Below are 18590 nucleotides of genomic sequence, written 5' to 3'. Positions count from 1 at the left end.
TGAGAAACTCCAGGGCCCTTGGAATTTCCCGAAGTTATTTTAAATTGTCAGAATTTAATGTTGGAAAGCTGTGTTAAATAACAAAAGGCTTAGAATAAAATCATAAATTACTACAAAAAATAAAAACAAACTGACAACGGGTTTAAAGGGCAAAGAGCACAAGAACTTATCACGATAAAACATGAAATAAGATCCCTAGGCCAGTTATCTAAAAGACAAAGAAAAACCTTTTACGATTTTGTAGTAAGAGCACTCAAGTGTCTCTTTCTCTCTCTTTATTTTTTTATTTTTATTTTTTTGCTGTAAAACCTTTTAAACAAACTTATTTATCTAAACCATTATCAAAACTTACTCAGACATTTTGCTTTTGTTTTATACTTTTTGTTTTTTAAATAGCCAGTCATTTTACTCTAGGACAAAAATACACTGTACCAGATGCTTTCTTACATAAAAATTATTTTTTTTAATTATTTTTTATTTTTTTTAGCCCCTCCAACCATAACCATACCCCACATCCATGGCCTTTTTAAAATCACCTCCTTATTACATACTTGTTGTTTTTTTTTATTGATGTTTAATTGGCCTAATTTGTCGAAAAATTATATATAAAGGGTTATATATATACACACACACACATATACATATACATATACATATACTTAGTTTTATTTTTGGTTTTGGTGGGGTTAACAATTTAAAAGCCTCTAGCAAAGACAGATGTAGTCCTGTCTGATTAGTAAACCCAGGCAACAATGTTTGTTGATAAGAGAATTTTTATACCTTCAGGTTAGTAAATAAGCATCCATTTATTAGAGCAAATTACACAAAGCCCAGTTTGAGTTTTAGTTAAATTTAGCAAATACATATTTATGGTTTTTCAGCCAAACACTTGGTGTATTAGATTTATACCCTTGTCAGTTAGTGTGAATAAGAGAAATCACCTTCTTTTTGAGCCTGTTTTATTGCTCTTTGAAAGCCAATCTCCCCCTTAAAGAATCGCTCAAACAATACTGTTCCAATCAATAGGAGTAAGCCAGGTTTCAGCCATAGATTCTAAGATAGTTAAAGTACAAGGAGCAGTAGGGCCATATTGTGCGATGGCCCCTTTTAATTCCTTCGTAAAAGTGAAACCAAACCGCTCATGTTTACGAGTGGGCCGGCCTCCTGAAGCACTAGGTACTTCAGTAACAGGGAAGGCAAAGAGGGAGTCAGAAAAACCAGGAGAATGAGCAATATCAGGATCATGAGAAGATTGCAACTCCTTTAATTTTGTAATAAGGAGCCGCAATTTTTTTTTTCTAACAAAATTTGTTTTTCTAACTGGTGGATTTTTGATTCCATAGTTTTAAGGGGCTCATTAACAGGAGAATCCACAGGAGCAGAGGGAGTATTGTAAGGAGGAGGATGAGACAGCAGAGACTCTGCCATGAAGGCAGCCGCCGATGATTTATAGTGGTCGGCTTCATAATGAGCAGCCTCATCCTCTAATTCATCCCAATCTACTTCAGAGGAATCAGAGTCATAAGCAGCCCCAGCAATCTTTGTGTTATGACTGGAATGTGAATCTGTTTTAGCTTTAGGGCAGTCATCCTCAAAGAAACCAAATCAACCTCATTTCGGCTTGAACATACATCTGATTTTGAACTAGCCTTTAAGATTTTTTCAGTTGGAGCGACTGTTGCAGACACCTCAGGAAATCCTTCCCTATTTTGAATCATATCTCTAATGAGATTCCAGTAAGAAAAGGCAGTTACTGGAACTTTTTCCGGACCAAAGATTTCATAATAATCCTGCAAAGCATCACCAACTCTCACCCATTTTTTGTAATTTATTGTGCCTTCCTCAGGAAACCAAGGGCACAGATTTCTAATAAAATCAAAAAACCGTAATAAGTCACTTGTTTTAACCTTTACTCCTTGCGTCTTTAAAGCTTTTTGTAACTGTCTTCTGTAGACGTCATGACAACTTAATTCTTAATTCTTGATTCTTAATTCTTAATTCTTGTCCCATTATCAGGCTTGTTTACTCACCTTAATCACAGTGCAGCAGGCTCCCGCAAAAGATCAAGGTCCTTTAATTTGGACAGCCATCCCTTTATTGTGCCTTCTTCCTCACAGGATCCTCCGTATCATAGGCCCCACGTTGGGCGCCAGAAATGTCCTGACCCGCAGGATATTCAAAGCAGACCCTGGAGCGGGGAGTGGGAATGGGATGAGACAAGAGACGCGAGAAATGGAGACAAGACAGTATTCTGATCAAGTCTCATTTATTGGCTCTAAGGTTACATCTTATATAGGAAAGAAGCAGGCATGCTGTAGGAAGTCAGGAATGCAGGAATGTGATAAGGTCTTGAGAGGAAACAAGGACAGGACATTCCTGACGCAGTGCAGCCCCCAATCTTTACAGCAAAGCAGAAACTTGAAAGAAGATGAAGGTCACCTTTGAGTAAACTTGCACAGCCGGGAACACAGAATTCCCGGCACAAACAGATTACGAGGCAGTTATCACGTAAGCATGGCCATCTTGGCGCAAGCAGGTTGTCACGCAGGCACGGTCACACAAGGAGGGGTGTGGGGCTACAGGCTCCCAACACCTCTGCTTGATGGACACAGGATGAATAGGATCAGACTCTGCCTTTTTCTGGGAAAGAGATGGGAACAAAGTGGTTGGCCTGAGTCTGAAGGTGTGACAGGTGTCACAGGATGGGCAGGTGAGGTGTGCGAGAGTTCCAGGGAAGGGCAATTGGGGGCAGGTCAGGGAAGGCTTCATGGAGGATGAGGTCACTGGGGCTGGACCAGATCTTGGAAGGCTCACACAGAGGCCTGGGTTGTACCATGTAAGCAGTGGGAAGCCATGGATAGTTCTTCAGCAGGAGTGGGAGGGTGAGGTGTCCATCCTTGGCTGGAGTCCCTCGGGGTCCCTAGAGGGGCATCTTTCACTCATTCAGCAAACAGCAGCCCTGCACTGCCAAGCAGAATGTCCCCCAAATAGCACCTGAGTGCCCTCATACTAAGGCCCAGGAGAAGGGAGGGGTGAAGGCCTTGGGTTGCATTTTCCTAGAGTGGGGAGGGCCCAGGAAGGAGAATGGGCTCTGGGTTTGAGTCTTACTCAACCACTTCCACTAAATGCTCCGTGCAGGTCCCTTCACCTCCCTGAGCCTCCATCTCTGCATCTACTGTGGGTGGGGGTGGCTTTTCCTGTCTCCAGGGTAATATTGCCGTTCACCCATTATAAGTATGTGCCACCCCACAGGTGGGGTCGTGATCTGGGCACTGAGTCACAAGGATGAAGGTGCCACGGCTCATCCCAGCAGTGCAGCTGTGTGTGGGTGGGAAGATGAAGTGGGGTCGGGGCATGCAGGCCCCGCCTGGCAGCCACCTGGAAGGAAGGGGCACTGGGGACTTTTTGCCCATGCGGTGTGGGCAGAGCAAGCTCCCACTTGGCTTAGAACTGGGGTGCCTCTAGCAGGCCCTCCCCACACCTCCCCTGGGTGCTGCCAGTGCAGTACATCCAGGACAGGTCCATCTGCTGTCAACAGTAAGGGGCCAGCACATGACCTCAGCGTGACCCTGGGCTGCAGACTGCGGGGCCAGCATCCCCTGTCACCCTCCTCCCCACCAGGCTAGACCCCTGACCCCCACCTGTACCCCTGCAGCCCCACCTCTCCCTGGATAACTCTGTGACAACACAGTTTGAGGATGCAGGGGACGTGCGTGTGACGGTGCAGGCCGCTTGCGGGAACTCGGTGCTGCAGGACTCCAGAGTCATCCGCGTGCTGGGTGAGTCCTTCCCAGGGCTGGGCAGCGTGACCCCGGCAGCTCTCTGCTGCGGTGCAGGGGGTCGGGCCACAGGGTGAATAGGCCATGGATGTCCTGGTCACCCCAGGGTGGCCCTGGGGTAGGGAGGAAGGAGCTGGGTGAGCATAGCTCTGCTCCTGGCTGTGTGGCCTCAGCAAAGTCTCCCAGCCTCTCTGGCCTGTTTCCCCATCTGTAAAATAAATACAACTCCTGTGGCACGTGGCACTCACAGGACACAACACGTAAGTGGGGATGTTGCTACGTGACTTGACAGTCACCCAGCAGCAAGAGGGCTGGTGTGCCTGCCTCCAAGTCTCCTGTCCCCTCAGCGCCCACCAGATAGCTGAAGATTGTCACATGATTATATTTTAAAGTAAGGGGACTCCGTTACATAGACTTTGTTAGGACTCCTGTCTAAATCCGCATCCTCATTTGTCTGTGCTCACTGGGGCTCTTAGCCCCTTGGGGGAGACATTTACAGTGGGAAACGAGTCCTAAGGACGCAGGAGACCCCCGGCATGCTGTTGCTCCACCATCACACTGACGGAAACGTCATTTTGCTTTAAGAGCAGCCTCCACCATGGACAGCAGCCATCAGTTAAATGTCTAGTGGAGCCAGCGGGCAGAGGGCTGGGCGGCCCACACGGATCCTTCACAGCCTGCAGGAGGCCATCTTGGCCATTCCTTCATTCAGTGCTGAGCTGGGAGCCTTGACAGGGTGGCCACCACCCTCACCATACAATGGCGTGTGCGTGGTTCACAAAGCACTTGTTGCTTGAGCCTCAGCCCCGTGAAGCCTCCTCCCACTTTATACGTGAGAAGACTGAGGCTCAGTGGTAAATGAACAGATTAGTTTATCTACGAGGCTCCTGGTGACTTGAATAGGGCTTTGAGCCATGGACTCTGGGCCGTGTGGGAGGAGACAGAGCCTCGGCTCTACGGGGACTCCTAATAGGGTGGGGGGCCAGCCCAGCTGAAGTTCAGGGGTCCTTGAGGGATGACAGGCTGACCCCGTGGGGTGAGAGGGAAATCTCAGAGCAGGCTCGGTACCTGCCAGGCCCTCCCTCCCAGGTCAGCATGGCGGTCTTTGTCATGGTCGTCGTCATCAGAAGGCAGCCGGTGAAGCGGCCCTGCCTGGGACAGCCCTGCAGCTGCTGGCACACAGGGAGGATCCTGTTTCCAAGTACAGAATCAGGGACACTCTCTGACTTGCTTGAGAAGAGTATAGGGAGAGTGTTTGGGGGGACCTGACCCAGAAGCATCCTGGACCACCCAGGGTGTGTGGCCGCCCTTCCAGAGGGACCCAGGACTGTCCAGGACTGATCAGCTCTCCCATCTCTGCCTCTCTCCAGACCAGTTCCAGCTCGTGCCTCTGCAGTTTTCCAAAGACCTGGATGCTTACAACCCCAACACCCCCGAGTGGAGGGAGGACGTCGGCCTGGTGGTCACCCGGCTCCTCTCCAAGGTGCCTCCGCCCGCCCCGTGCCGCTCAGTGCCTAATGCCTCCCCAGCTACACGGGGCCTCTGGTTTCCAGAGAAACGCAAGGGCCCCGGGGCCACCTGGACAGGATGGGGCAGGTGGTGCTGCCCCTGCAGTCACGATGCTCTGGCCTTCGGGCCACTGCTCGGAGGGACAGGACTGCATTCCCTGTGCACATCTAGTGAGCACCAGCTGTTTGCATAGGACTCAGGTGCTGCCCTCCAATGGTCCAGAGTCTCTTTAAAGCAATTTTCATTAATTCACTGAATTTGTCTTCTGGGCTGGACACTGGAGACAGAAGAATCCCATGTGATCGCTACCCTCGGGAAGCTCACAGAAAGCAGACAGGGCATCGAGGTGGGCATTAGGACACCCAAGGCCCTTGGCCCCCCAGTGAGAGAAAGACCAGCCCCCTAGCACCATCCGAGGCTGTCGCAGGCCGAGGTTCACTCTGAACAGGCTTTTCCTCATCCTGTGAATAATGCTGGTAAAATTGTCCTGGGTGCTGAAGGATGAATAGGCATTTGCCAGATGGAGGTACATGGAGCGTGGCTTCAGGAGGCAGAGGGAGCCACATGAGCAGAGCCTGTGGGTTGAGGGGGTCGTAGGTGGGCATGTGGCCATGGCTGGGCCTGGGATGTTGGGGAGCGGGAACGGGGAGGCAGCAGGGCCAGCAGCAGGCCTGGAATGCCGTGGGAGGGAGCTTTGTCCTACCCCAGCATCAGGGAGGACAGTCGCCCCCAGAGAGGCACCTGCTCACTCTTGCCACGGTGTGAAGTGTGGACTGGAGGGGACAGGGCAAGGCTGGTAGGGGTGTGGGGGAGGCCTCAACCCAGGCAGCGGCTGAGGGGCCAGGAGAGGAGGGTGCAGGAGGTGGCCCTGGGACTTGAGCCATCCCCATGGCATGCAGGGCTCTGGAAAGGTCTACAGAAGGCCAGGATTCTGACAGGCCAAGAGGGGAGAGAGGGTGTTCTTGGTGTCCTGGCAGGAGACAAGGAGGACAGCGAATCAAAGTGGCTTGTCTGTCCCTGCAGGAGACCAGCGTCCCTGAGGAGCTGCTGGTGACTGTGGTGAAGCCGGGGCTGCCCACCCTGGCTGACCTGTATGTGCTCCTGCCCCCTTCCAGGCCCACGAGGAAGAGGAGCCTCACAAGTGACAAGGTATGTCCTGCGGCCACTGGATCCCCAGGTGCCCCACACGGCCGAGGGCTTGGGGTCATTCACATAAGCAGTGGAGTCTCAGGGGCTCGTCATGTAAAGGCTTATTTCTCCCCACATCGCGGTCAGACTCAGGGCAGCTGGCCCTCTTCTTCTTTGTGGCTGTGCCTTCTGGAAGTCACGCAGCCTCCAAGGTCACTGCAGCAGGGGTTGTGGGGGGCGGAGGGCACGGGGCTGCACCCCCTCACCAGGCGGACATGCTTATGTCCTCTCGTGTCAATGGCTGGAGCTGGTCACGTTGCCCCAACCTGACTGCAAGGGCTGCTCAGAAAGGCGGGTGAGCACTGTCTAGGAGGACACGGGAGCACGGGTTTCAGGACGGAGTGGGACTCAGCCCCCATGCAATGAGCAAACGCCTTTATTGCAAATAACGGCCCTCACGGAGGGGACAGAAGACCTGCCACATGTGGGAAGGGGACACAAAGGTGACCTGGCATCCCTTCACACCCACTAGGGTGGCTGCAGACACCAAGTGCTGGTGTGGAACTGGGAAAATCAGAACCTCACACTGCTGGGGACAGGGTGCAGCTGTGCAGAGAAGTCTGGCAGCTCCCCAGGCAGTACATGGAGGGACCACATGACCCAGCAACCCCACTCCTGGGCATCTCCTCATGAGAGATGAAAATGTGCATCCAAAGAGTCATACACGAATGCTCATGCAGCACTATTCACAACAGCCCAAAAGTGTCCGTCAGCTGATGAACGGATAAAGGAAACAGCACCTATCCTTACACTGGGATATTATTCAGCCAGTAAAAGGAGCAAAGCTCTGATACAAGCTGCCGCACAACAGACCCTGAAACCGTGGTGCCAAGTGAAAGCAGCCATCACAAACGGCCACAGAATGTGTGACTCCATCCATATGAAACGTCCAGAACAGGCAAGTCCACAGACAGGCGCAGATTCGCGGTTGCCAGGGGCTGGGGGAGGAAGGATGTGGGCACCTGCTAAAGGGCAGGGGATTTCTTTTGGAGGCGATGGAAATTCTCAGGAATCAGACAGTGGTGACAGTTGTACAATGCTGGGAATATACTAAAAACTACTGAATTGTGCACTTTGAAAGAGTACATGTTTTATCAATTTTTAAAAAACGAACCAGGGGCTCCATGAGGGCCACCATGAAGGACCAGAGACATACAAAAATCAGCAGCATTCCTACACACTAACAGTGAACTATCTGCAAAAGAAATCAACCAAACAATCCCATTTACAATAGTATCAAAAAATAAAATAAAATACTTAGGAATAAATTTAACCAAGGAGGTGAAAGATCTCTACACTGAAAACTATAAAACACTGATGAAAGAATTTGAAGACACAAATAAATAGAGAGATATCCTGCATTCATGGATTAGAAGAATTAATATTGTTAAACGTTTAAACTACCTAAAGTGATCTACAGATTCAATGCAATTCCTGTTAGAAGAAATCCATTGACATTTCTTACAGAAACAAACAAACAAATCCTAAAATTTGAACCACAGAAGACCTGGAGTCACCAAAGCAACTCTGAGCAGAAAGAACAAAGCTGGAGGTATCCCACTTTCTGATTCAAAATATGCTACAAAGCTATAGTGACTAAAACAGCATGGTACTGGCACAAAAACAGCAAGTAGACCAATGGAACAGAATAGAGAGTCCGGAAATAAATCCATGCATTTATAGTTAATTGGTTTCCAGCAAAGCTGCCAAGGGCACACACCGGGGTAAGGACAGTCTCTCCAATGAATGGTGCTGGGAAAACTGGAGATTCACATGCAGGAGAGCGAAACTGGACTCTTATCTCACACCAAACACAAAAATCATCTCACACTGGATTAAAGACTTAAATGTAAGACCTGAAACTGTAAAACTACTAGAGGAAAACATTTTAAAAACCCTGCACAACATTGGTTTGGGCAATGATGTTTTGGATGTGACCCCAAAAGCACAGGCAACTAAAGCAAAAATAGACAAATGGGATTAGATCAAACTAAAAAGCTTCTGCGCAGCAAAGGAAACAATCAACAGAGTGAAGAGACAGCCTATGGAATGGGAGAAATACTTGCAAACCATGCATTTGATAGGGGGTTAATATCCAAAGTATAAACGGAACTACTCAATAGTAAAACAAAACAATCTGATTTAAAAATAGGCAAATGAGTTTAGCAGACATTTCTCAAAAGAAGACCACAAATAGCCAACAGGTGTCTGAAGAATGCTCCACACCACTAATCGTCAGGGACATGCAAATTAAAAACACAGTGAGGAGCCGGCCCGGTGGCGCACTGCTACAGTGCGCCGCTTGGAAGCGCGGCGGCACTCCCGCCGAGGGTTCGGATCCCACATACAGACCGGTTCCCGCTCACTGGCTGAGCGAGGTGCGGGCGCGGCGCCGAGGTTTGCGATCCCGTTGCCGGTCCCGGTCCCGTACGGGCGCGACACTGAGGGTTGCGATCCGTTGCTGGACATGAAAAAAGACAAAAAAAACAGTGAGATGTCCCCTCACATCCGTCAGGATGGCAGCCAGTCCTGAGCCAGGCCGCCCCTGCACAGTGACAGATGGTCTGAGCCAGGGGAAGGGACAAGGGGAGCCGAGAGGGAGCCCTGCTGTGTGCCGGTGCCTCATGTTTGTCATGTCACATGGCCCCTGGGGGAGGGTGCGCATGGTCCCCAAGGCTGGCCTCAATCTGGCCACTGCAGCCCCATCCTGCACCCTGCAATCCAGCGGCATCTCCTGGGCTATACCTCCCCCAAGTGGGGTCACTCCCCTGCCTCTGAGTCACCTGTCCTACCCTACCTTGTCCTCTTCTTGGTCTTCCACCTCCAGGAAGCCTTCCCTGACCACCACCAGGGTTGGGGCCTCCTGCATCATCCCGAGTGTCCCCAACTTTACACACACCGTGGCCTGTGTCTCTTTTACATCTGCTCCTGACTGAAGCAAGAGCTCTTCTAGGGCAGGGCCACGTCTGGGTCATCTTGTGTCCCATCAGTGGTTCCTGGTGAAAGCTGGCTGGGGTCATTATTTCCATTTTACATATAAGGACACTGAGCACCACAGCTGCAGAGGGTCAGATCCCGTCTGGTAGGTCCCAGAGGACCCCTCCTCACCCTTCCCCTGTGCTTGCAGAGACTCACGGCCATCCAGCAGGTGCTGAATTCACAGAAGATCAGCTTCCTCTTGCGAGGCGGGGTCCGGGTCCTGGTGGCCCTGAGGGACGCAGATGCAGGTGAGAGGCCAGGAGCTCCTCATGGCCTGGTCTGGGTCCCCGCGGGATGGGATGGGCGTGCACCCAGACCCCTCAGATGACATGTGCCACTGCAGGACCTTTGGGTAGGTGGCCCTTCCTCGGCCACCCACACGCCCCTCCTGGCTGGGCATTTGCCTGCATTAAAACCAGTCTGTCCCCAACCAGGTCGAACCCAAGGGCCTGGTGCACCTCTCCATGGATGGTACATGCAGCTGTTAATTTACATTGCCACTTAGGGTCTCCGAGGATCTCTTTCCCCTGCCCCCACCATGGGACACTTGTGTGTCCTTTTCTTTTGGGGGCAGGAATCTTTGCAGAAGCTGAAGAGCTTTTTTCTTCCTTGGGATGACACCGTGCCCATTAGGAAATCTGACAGGGTCATCCCACGCCAGCATAGAAGTCGGTAGGTAGCTCTGTCCACTGTCCAGAAGGAGGGACCCGGCACACAGCCCGAATTACACAGCAGGACTCCGGCCCCGGGGGTGGGGTGCAGGCAGAGTTCCTCCGAGACTGTGGAGCCTGCAGTCCTCGGTCCTTTATGACCCACTGTCCCCTCAGCCGCACCAGGAGAACACGGCCACACAATGTGAAGCGCGCTCCCATCCAAAGAGGCTGGGGTTGGGGACAAGGCTGGTGGTCCCCAGCCACCCACTGACGGCTGATCTGCTTGCAGGTTCTCAGAGGCTGGGAGCAGCAGGCGGCTACTGGGCGGTGGCGGTCCTCTTTGTCATTGGCCTCTTTGCGGTGGGAGTGTTCATCCTCTACAAGTTCAAAAGGCAAGGCCACCCTCGCTTCCCTCGGCCATCAGGGCTCTGACATCGGGCTGCAGGCAGATGTAGAAAGGCCTCCTGGAGGCAGTGGCTTCCCAGCAGGGCCGTGGAAAGAGGTGGTGTGAGTCTGCGCCTGTGACGGACTGCGGGGTGGGTGGAGGGAAGAGCTTGCCTGTCCCCAAACCCCAGGTTCTGCATCACCTGAGGGTCCTGGGCCATCCCAGCCACCATCTCACTGAGCTCCACCCACCTTCAGAGGGAGTAGATTGTCCACTGCATGGGTGAGGAAACTCGGGCTCAGAGAGGTTAAGAAACATGCCCAAGGTCACACAGCGGGTGAGCAGTGGAGCTGGGATGTGGCCCAGGCCACCGCCGTCCCGTGCTCCCTTGCCACCAGCTCGAGCACTGCTGTCGCGTACTGGGCGATCCACAGGGAGAGGGCGTCAGGGCCGCACGGGAGCTGCACAGGAGCACCTGGGTGGGCAGGGACTGAGCTGAGCCTGGCACAGGTGCAAGCAACCTGCACATCTGTCGCGAGGGGCTTTGGGGCCTCTCTTCCCTCTGAGCCTGGTCCTCATCTGTAAAACGGGCTTAATAACCCCCCTGTGCTGGGATCCATGGCGGCCACCCCAGAGGGCTGATTCTGGACCCGGGAATGTGCAACGTGACCAAGAAGTGTCACCAGACCTTCTCCTGTCCTGACGCTCTTGTTTCTCCCTTTCTTGCTGGCTCAGCTCCCGGGCCTCGGTCTCCCCAGTCGGGGTCCCCCTTGAGGACTGTCGAAGGACACAGCTCGCCCTTCCCCATGTGCTGGGTTGGAGCCAAGGGCCCACCTCCCTGAGCCCCGGCCTTCCCCTGGGCCCTGGGCCCCCCACCCCTCCTCTGGGACCCTCTCCTGCGGTTTTTGATGCACCTGTGGGGGGTGCCCTCCCTCCGTGCCGGACGCTGGTGCCGAGGACACAGCGCTGACTCTGTTCTGGCTGGGAGCAAGTCACCATCTGCCTCCTTACTCAGTTCCAACGGAAGGGGCGGCCTGAGGTGCTCCGAGAGACGCCGCACGGACTAGAGCTGGTCTGGAGGATCCAGGAGGCCTCCCTGGAGAGGCAATTGCTAGTGGGGATCCTGAAGGATGAGTGGGAGTTTGCTGGGCAAAGAGGCAGAGCAGGGTCCAGGCTGTGGCCTTTCCTAATTTCCAAACTCGTGGAGGCACTGGCCCACCTGGACAGGTCCACCTGGCACCTCACATTCAAATCAAACTCAGCACCCCCCTCCCAAAAGCCCCTCTTGAGCACAGGACACGGTTCTCCACCAGCCCCCAGGCCAGAAGTGCCACCTCCTCCCATCTGCTCCCTCCCCTCAGCCCGGATGGCCATCACGTGACTCCCATGGCCAGCTGGCAGTGGGGTTCGTCACAGCTAGGAGATGGCAGGGTGGCATTTGGGCCCAGCTTTCTGGTACTACATCCAGGCCCCTCACTCCCCTGAAAACAGCAGCAGTGTAAAGTCGGAGTGGACAAACCCCAAGGGCCATCGTCAGAGCACTGGCTAGGGCAGATGTCCCCCTCGCGGGCCGAGGCCCCCTGCGCAGCGGTGTCTTCAGACTGATGATGGCTGCCCGGGATTCTTTCCAGAGACAGGTTTACAGTCCCCTCTCCACAGGCGTCTCTGGGTTGCCTTTTGATGGGCCAGGCTGTGTTTCTTATTGTCTGCTGAGGAGCTGTTGAAATTTTTATTTCTGATTCAGGGCAAGGGCCCCCGTGATTTCCATTTGGAGACTCTGTTCTCGCTTCAAGGCCCTGCTGACCTCCCTGTGCCCTGACACGCAAGGGTGCCAGTCCCCAGGCCCCACCTGTCACCTGTCCACACGGCGTGGCCAGCCGAGGTGTGACATGTGCCCGGCACACACAAGCCCACCTCCCAGGGAAGGGCCTTCACGGCTCCCCACCCAGTCCCTTGTCCTCCCCTATCCCACATGGCCTGCCCTGCCTTTGCTCTGTTCAGGGTGCCACAGTATTCAAATTCCCTCAAAGAAGAGCCACAGAGCTGCCTGCCAGAGCCTCAGCCTCCTTACCTGTAAAACGGGCATGAGACTGTCCTCGGGATGGAACATATGGCCTTGTCCCTGCCTCTGCCACGTCAGTGTGCACGGGAGCCCGAGGTCACGAGTATCTGCAGAGGTTAAAAAAGTCGTCTGCAAGGAGAGGCAGCCGCCTGCTTGCTCTGCAGATGACCTCCAACGAGGATGGCATAAAAGGCACACAACCTGCTGCACCAGCACATCGTAAAGAAGGCTCGGGGGGCCGTCGGGGTGTCTGGCAGTCGCTCACGCGCTGGCAGGCCGTGTAGGCCTGGACGCCGGGGTGCCTGGTGCCTTGTGACCCTCCCCACTGCTCTGGGAACAGCGAGACACTTCTGGGGCACTTTCCAACAGGCCAACTCAGCAAGACCCCAGCCACCTCTGCCGCTCCTGGGTCTCTGCCCCTCGAGCACCCTTTCACTGGAGTGCAAGGACCCCATGCAAACTGCGGGGCAGCCCGGCACGGTGGCAGGGGGTAGGCTCTCACAAACTGTGGGCTCCGAGTGTCCTGCGCGGCTGGGCTGACGAGGGAGGCCGAGGCCCTGCTCCGGGCCGGGGCTGTGCTTGAGCATCTCTGGGCACAGATCTGGGCTGGGTCCAGGCACAGCCGAGTGCAGGGCCGGGCAGAGAGAGGCGGCGGGCCGTCCTGGTGGAGAAGGTCGTGAACGGGGCGGCCGTGGTAGGGGCTGAACACTGGCCTCTGTGGTCTTCACTTCTGCCGCATCCTCAGACCACCGAGGGCCAGATCATGGTGTCCACAACCTGCCCCGGGTTTCTTGCACGTGGCGTACAGAGTTAGAAAGGAACCTGCCCCACCTCACCCAGGGGTCAGGGGGCAGAGGGGGAGGAGGGGACCTTGGAGAGTGGAAGTGGCCGGCCCAGTGCCAGGCACTGCGGGGCTTCCCTTGAACCCACTCGTGCCCCTGAGGGAGGAGGCGTTGCCGTGGAAACCGAGGGAACACTGCTCCTGGGCCACCGGAAGGAGAGCAGAGAGAAACGCCCCCTTAGCCCCGCCGGCCTTTAAGCTCCGGTGAGGCCCGTGGTGCCTGAGGGAGCCAGCTTGGTGGCTGGCTGGCACTCAGGAGGCTGGACTGACAGAGCAGGGCCACTTGAACATTCAAATCCACCCTGGAGGGGACACCAGCTGCCTCCAGCCAGCCCTGGTGGCACAGCGAGGCCCATGGCTGCCCTGCTGATGGGGCCCGACTGTGCTTCCTGCCATCAAGCTGGCATGCGTGTCACCTCATCCAAGACAGTCCCCCTGCCCCCCAGCCTCAGTCCCCTCATCTGTGACGGGGGACCATGACCCCTTTCAGGGCTTTGATTGGACTAACTGGGGTGTCGCACATGAAGGAGCCTGGCCTGGGGCGGGTCCCAGTGGAGGCACGGGTGCCGTGCTGCCCTGTCCCCTTCCTCTGGGCCTGGAGGGGAAGGGAAATCGAGGACAGCACAGCCTGGCTCGGCAAGCGCCTCTCAGCATGGGGCCAACATCATGCACTGTGATCCATGCACCTCCCAGACCCCCAAAGCCACCAGGCGATGGGAGATGGAAGGGAATGGAACGCCGCTCCCTGCAGCACTCCCATGGTCCAGGTCGAAGGGCAGATGGACAGACAGTGAGCAGCGCCCACTGTGCCAGGGCTGAGGGAGCGCACAGGAAGAGGGCTTCCTGGAGGAGGAGGCTTTGCACAGAGATGGGGCAGGAGACGGGACTCTGGGTTTGGGGCAGGTGTCTCTGGAGTGTCGGCTGCACCGTGCACCATACTGGGGTGGCTGGAGCCCAGCTGGGGCTCGGGGACAGGCGGTCTAGGAAGCCGCCCTGAGCCGAGCAGCCCACCTCTGCCCAGCAGGAAACGCCCCGGCAGGACTGTGTACGCCCAGATGCACAACGAGAAGGAGCAGGAGATGACGAGCCCTGTGAGCCACAGCGACGACGTCCAGAGTGTCATCCAAGGTGAGGAGTTTATAGATAATGACCTGGACTCCCAGACTCTGGGTAACGCCTGCCCCGGAAACCCACCCCCACCCTCCCATGGGTCCCCCGGCCCGACCGCCTCTGCCCAGCACCGCGCAGCCCTCGGGGCCAGGCGGACTTGCCGGGGGTCACCTGGGCCTGTTGTGTTCCCTCCGTGGGATGAGGTGATGGCAGGAGCTGTCAGCGCTGCCCACAGGGTTACCTCAGAGGCCATGTGGGAGCCACAGAGGCAGGGAAGCCTGACTCTGGCCTCAGGATGTTGGGGGCCTTTCCCCCCAGTCACTCTGGCAATGCTCGCACCCTCCTTTTCACTGGAAATGACGATTTAGTGAGCACTGCACACACGCACATAGCCACCTGTGCACAACGCTTTACAGTTTACAAAGCATGTTCGCTGACGCCACGTCGTTCACTCCTGGCCACGCCCAGTGGGGAGAGCACCGGGAGTCATCCATGGCTGCACAAACCACCCACACAATTGATGGCTGTTTCCTTCCCTGGTTTCTGGGGGTGGACTGGGCTCTGCCAGGCAGTTCTCCCCCAGGGTGTCTCGTGAGGTGCCATCGATGGCTGGGCCTGCAGTTGTCTCAAAGGCTTCCTAGCGCTTGGCTGGGGCCGTGGGCCATGACCGGGACACCTGCACAGCCGCTCTGTGCAGCTTGGGCTTCCTCACAGCATGGCAGCTGTGTCCCCAAAGCAAGTGGAGACGGAGGCAGCAGGCAGAAGCCTCAGAGCCATGTTCTGTCCCTGCATCCTGAGGAGGGGGCACAGACTCACCCCTCAGCAAGGGAGGGTCCAGGCCACATTGAACGAGGACCATGATACAATCTAGCACAGGCAGGTACAACAGCACTTCTTCTCAACAAGTGGCAAAACAGAGGTTCCAGAAGGTTCTGAGACTTGCCAAAGTTGGGAGCCCGTGCTGACAGCCACGGCACCAGCTCATTTGGGGGGTGTGGCCAGGAGCCGCTTCACCGTCTCACTTCAGCAGCCCTCTGGACGGGCACGTCCCCGCCCAAGGGCACGGCTAGTGGGGGTGGAGCTGGAATTCACATCCAGGCAGACCCCCGAGCCCAGCTTTCCCTCGCCATCCCTGCTGTCCTGTAGCAGTGCCTGTCCCAGCCTCGTGTGACAACAGCACCGGCGCCCACCTGCCGCAGTCACCATGAGGTTCCACTGGAGTCCAGAGCATAGCAGGGTGCACAGCAAGCCCCAGAGTCTCGGCCTGACCCACTGTTGTCATTATTCAACTTTAAACATCAACTTTAAAAGTCCTGTGTCTATCATGTCCTCAGAACTAGGAGAGGTAGAAGTTGTCCTCACTTTTTAAATTATGGAGAGCAGGCTCAGAAAAGTGAAGTCGCTCACCCAGGGCCACACAGCCAGCCAGTGCCGCCCGAGTCCAGACCCAGGTTGGCCTGACACAAAGCCTGGGGGTGGGGGGGCAGCCGACGGAGCCGGCCTGTGCGCGCAGCCCCCCCGCTGCAGCTCCTCCGGGCCAGCTGCCCACCCAGGGGGGGCTCCACCCAGATGTGTCCTTGCAGCCAGATGTGTCTGCAGCCTCCGGGAGCAAAATAATAACTGTGCCATGCCCTGGGCTCAGTGTTTACAGACCACCTGACTCCCTGTGAGGCAGACGGGCCTGTGTCCACTTCACAGATGAGAAAGCTGAGGTTCAGAGCCATTGCCTGACCTCCGCAGGTCACGTAGCTGACCGGAGGAGGAGCCAGAATGGAGCCCAGCTCCGTGCCACACAGCCTGAGCCCCCCACCCCAGCAGACCACCAGGCTTGGGGGTCGGCCTGTGTGCCCCAAAGACCCCTCCACCAGGGTCTCCCCCACCTCAAGGTGGAAGGTGGTATTGGGGCTCTACACTGCCTCCCACATAGTGGCCCCCATCTTCACACAGACAGCATCCCCCACCCCCATGTGACAGAGGCGGCTGGGGTGGAAGGCCCTGAAAGGAGGGCCGAGGCCGGAGGCTGTGGTGTCTCAGTGAGACAGAGCCCGCCCCGCCTCTGAGCTCTTGGCTTGTAAACCCGTAAAGAATAATGACAGATTAATAATAATAGATGGTTTTAATCAATGCCTAGTGTGCGCCAGGCCCTGCCCAAAGGCTTCAGGTGCATTTTCTCCTGTAATCCGCGGCAGCCCTGTGGGGGGGGGGGGGGGGGGGGGGGGGGCATTGCTTTCCTGAAGTCGCAAGTGACCAGGACAAGGCCCCCCAAGGGGGAAGCCCTGTGAGGCCCCCCCTGGCAAAGGGTCGACACAACCCTGGTCCTGACCAGCTCTGGCCCGTGCACGTGAGGCAGAGCCCCTCTGGGTCCCTTCTGGGCCTCTCCGTGTCCAGGTCTCCTAGTCTCTGACGTCGCCGCCCCTCTCTCCCGCCCCGCAGCGCCGGGGCGCCCGGGCCTCGCCCCCCAGGCCCGCCGGGTCCTCTGCTTGTGACGGCACCGGGACAGCCCCCTCCTCAGGCACACCCCCAGGAGGCGCGAGACCCCCATCCCCGCACCGCACCCGCACGGCCCCGCCTCTGCGCCTCTGTCCCTGCGCGGGCGCGCGCTCACGGGCGGCGTCTCCTGTCTCCTAGGCAACCACTCGGGCGTGGTCCTGAGCATCAACGCCCGGGAGATGCACAGCTACCTGGTGAGCTGAGGCCGCGCGCCCGCCCCGGGGCACGCTCCTTCCGTCCTCCCCGTGGAGGGCACAGACCACAGCGACGCCGGCGGCTGCAACGACCTCCCCCCGAGACCTGCGGAAAGCCACCCTCGGCTGCCCCGCCCTCCGTGCAGCCCCCACCCACCCCGGCCCTGGGCAGGCGTCTGTCCTGCTGCCCCGGCTCAGACACTGCACCTGTCCCATGGAGGGCACGTCCTTCCCGACGTGGCTTTCTCCGCCCCCTCCTGCACGGCCTCCCGCCGCCACCCTCCAGGCCACCTCGCTGTCCCTCCTCTCTGTAAACTGCAGGTCGTGTAAATGCCTCTCTAGGCAGCTGTTTGCGTTGGGGGGTGGGGGGGTGTTTAATGTTCTATTTTTGTGGCCAGGCGGTAGCCATGTGGGTTGCTTTGTCGGACCCCCATTCTCGGGAAGCCCTTTTCCAAAATGCCCGGGGCTCCCCCTCTGGGGCCCCGAGGGGCAAAAGCTCTCCCTGGTTTCCCCAGGGGGCGGGGCGGGGGCGTGTCCAGAGGGACACGGGCCTGCAGTTTCTCGCTCCCGCCAGCAGGCGGCGCCCCCCCCCCCGCAGGCTTTCCGTGCCCATGTCTGCTCCCCAGCCAGGTGTGGGCTCTGCAAGGGGCCCTGGCAGGGCCGGCGGCTGGGGACAGCCTCTGGACGCACCAGGTTTTCTGCGCTTCCTTATAGCTTGAGGGACCCACGTAGAAACCAAACCATGAGAGGTTTAGGATGGCAGAGCTGGGAGTGACATCAAGGAGCAGGCCCCCCATTTTGAAGATGGGGAAACTGAGACGGGGGGGGGGTGACGTTCCCAAGGTCACAGCAAGACGGTAGCAGAGGTGGCCCCAGAACCAGCCCTCTGCTCTTCAGTGCAGTGCGGTTTCCACTCACTCACCGTTGCCTAGAATCAGGGATGCCAGCCTAAGTCTGCACAGTGAACATTCGGGGGGACTCTCACCTGTTGCCTTGAAACGGGACATCAGTACCCTCCTCCCGCTCCCTTTTGCTCCTCTCCCCAGGCCAGACTCTTGGTTGGCCGTGGCTTTTCTCTTGGAAGTGGGGAATGAACGTCAGTGCCCAGACTCACTGGCCAGGAGACAGGTCCACATGAAGGCACCCGTGTCCTCCTGTGCCCCATGCTGGAACTTAGGGGGCACTAAACCGTTTTCCCTAGAAAAGAAATGTGGTCTGTTAGAGGGAGGCCCAGGGAGGAGTCCTCATCCCCAGAACAGTTCCCAGCACGTAGGAGGCTCTCAATCTTTGTTGAGTGAATGGCCCGTGGAGGCCAGGCTCTCGTGTCATAGGCAGGGACTCAAAGCTTGCAGGGACGAAAGGACTCACTCCGGGTCACACAACCAGGCAGTGGAGGTGGG

General features: G+C 56.4%; 1 protein-coding gene across 1 annotated transcript in view; it reads left to right on the top strand.

Moving 5' to 3' along the window:
• Positions 1-17909, top strand: part of SORCS2 (sortilin-related VPS10 domain containing receptor 2) — an 86646-nt gene extending 68737 nt beyond the window's left edge. The window contains exons 17-25 of the mRNA XM_008578792.1: positions 3656-3779; positions 5150-5262; positions 6312-6437; positions 9604-9703; positions 10398-10500; positions 14421-14524; positions 15534-15648; positions 17031-17190; positions 17817-17909. Coding sequence (XP_008577014.1) covers positions 3656-3779; positions 5150-5262; positions 6312-6437; positions 9604-9703; positions 10398-10500; positions 14421-14524; positions 15534-15648; positions 17031-17190; positions 17817-17909 — 1038 coding nt within the window. The remainder of the gene's footprint in view (positions 1-3655; positions 3780-5149; positions 5263-6311; positions 6438-9603; positions 9704-10397; positions 10501-14420; positions 14525-15533; positions 15649-17030; positions 17191-17816) is intronic.
• Positions 17910-18590: the final 681 nt, after the last annotated feature.

The sequence above is a fragment of the Galeopterus variegatus genome, unplaced genomic scaffold (genome assembly GCF_000696425.1).
Source record: "Galeopterus variegatus unplaced genomic scaffold, G_variegatus-3.0.2 Scaffold76, whole genome shotgun sequence".
Classification (NCBI taxonomy): Eukaryota; Metazoa; Chordata; class Mammalia; order Dermoptera; family Cynocephalidae; genus Galeopterus; species Galeopterus variegatus.
The sequence above is the reverse complement of the archived record's forward strand: the minus strand, read 5'-3'. Positions and strand labels throughout refer to the sequence as shown.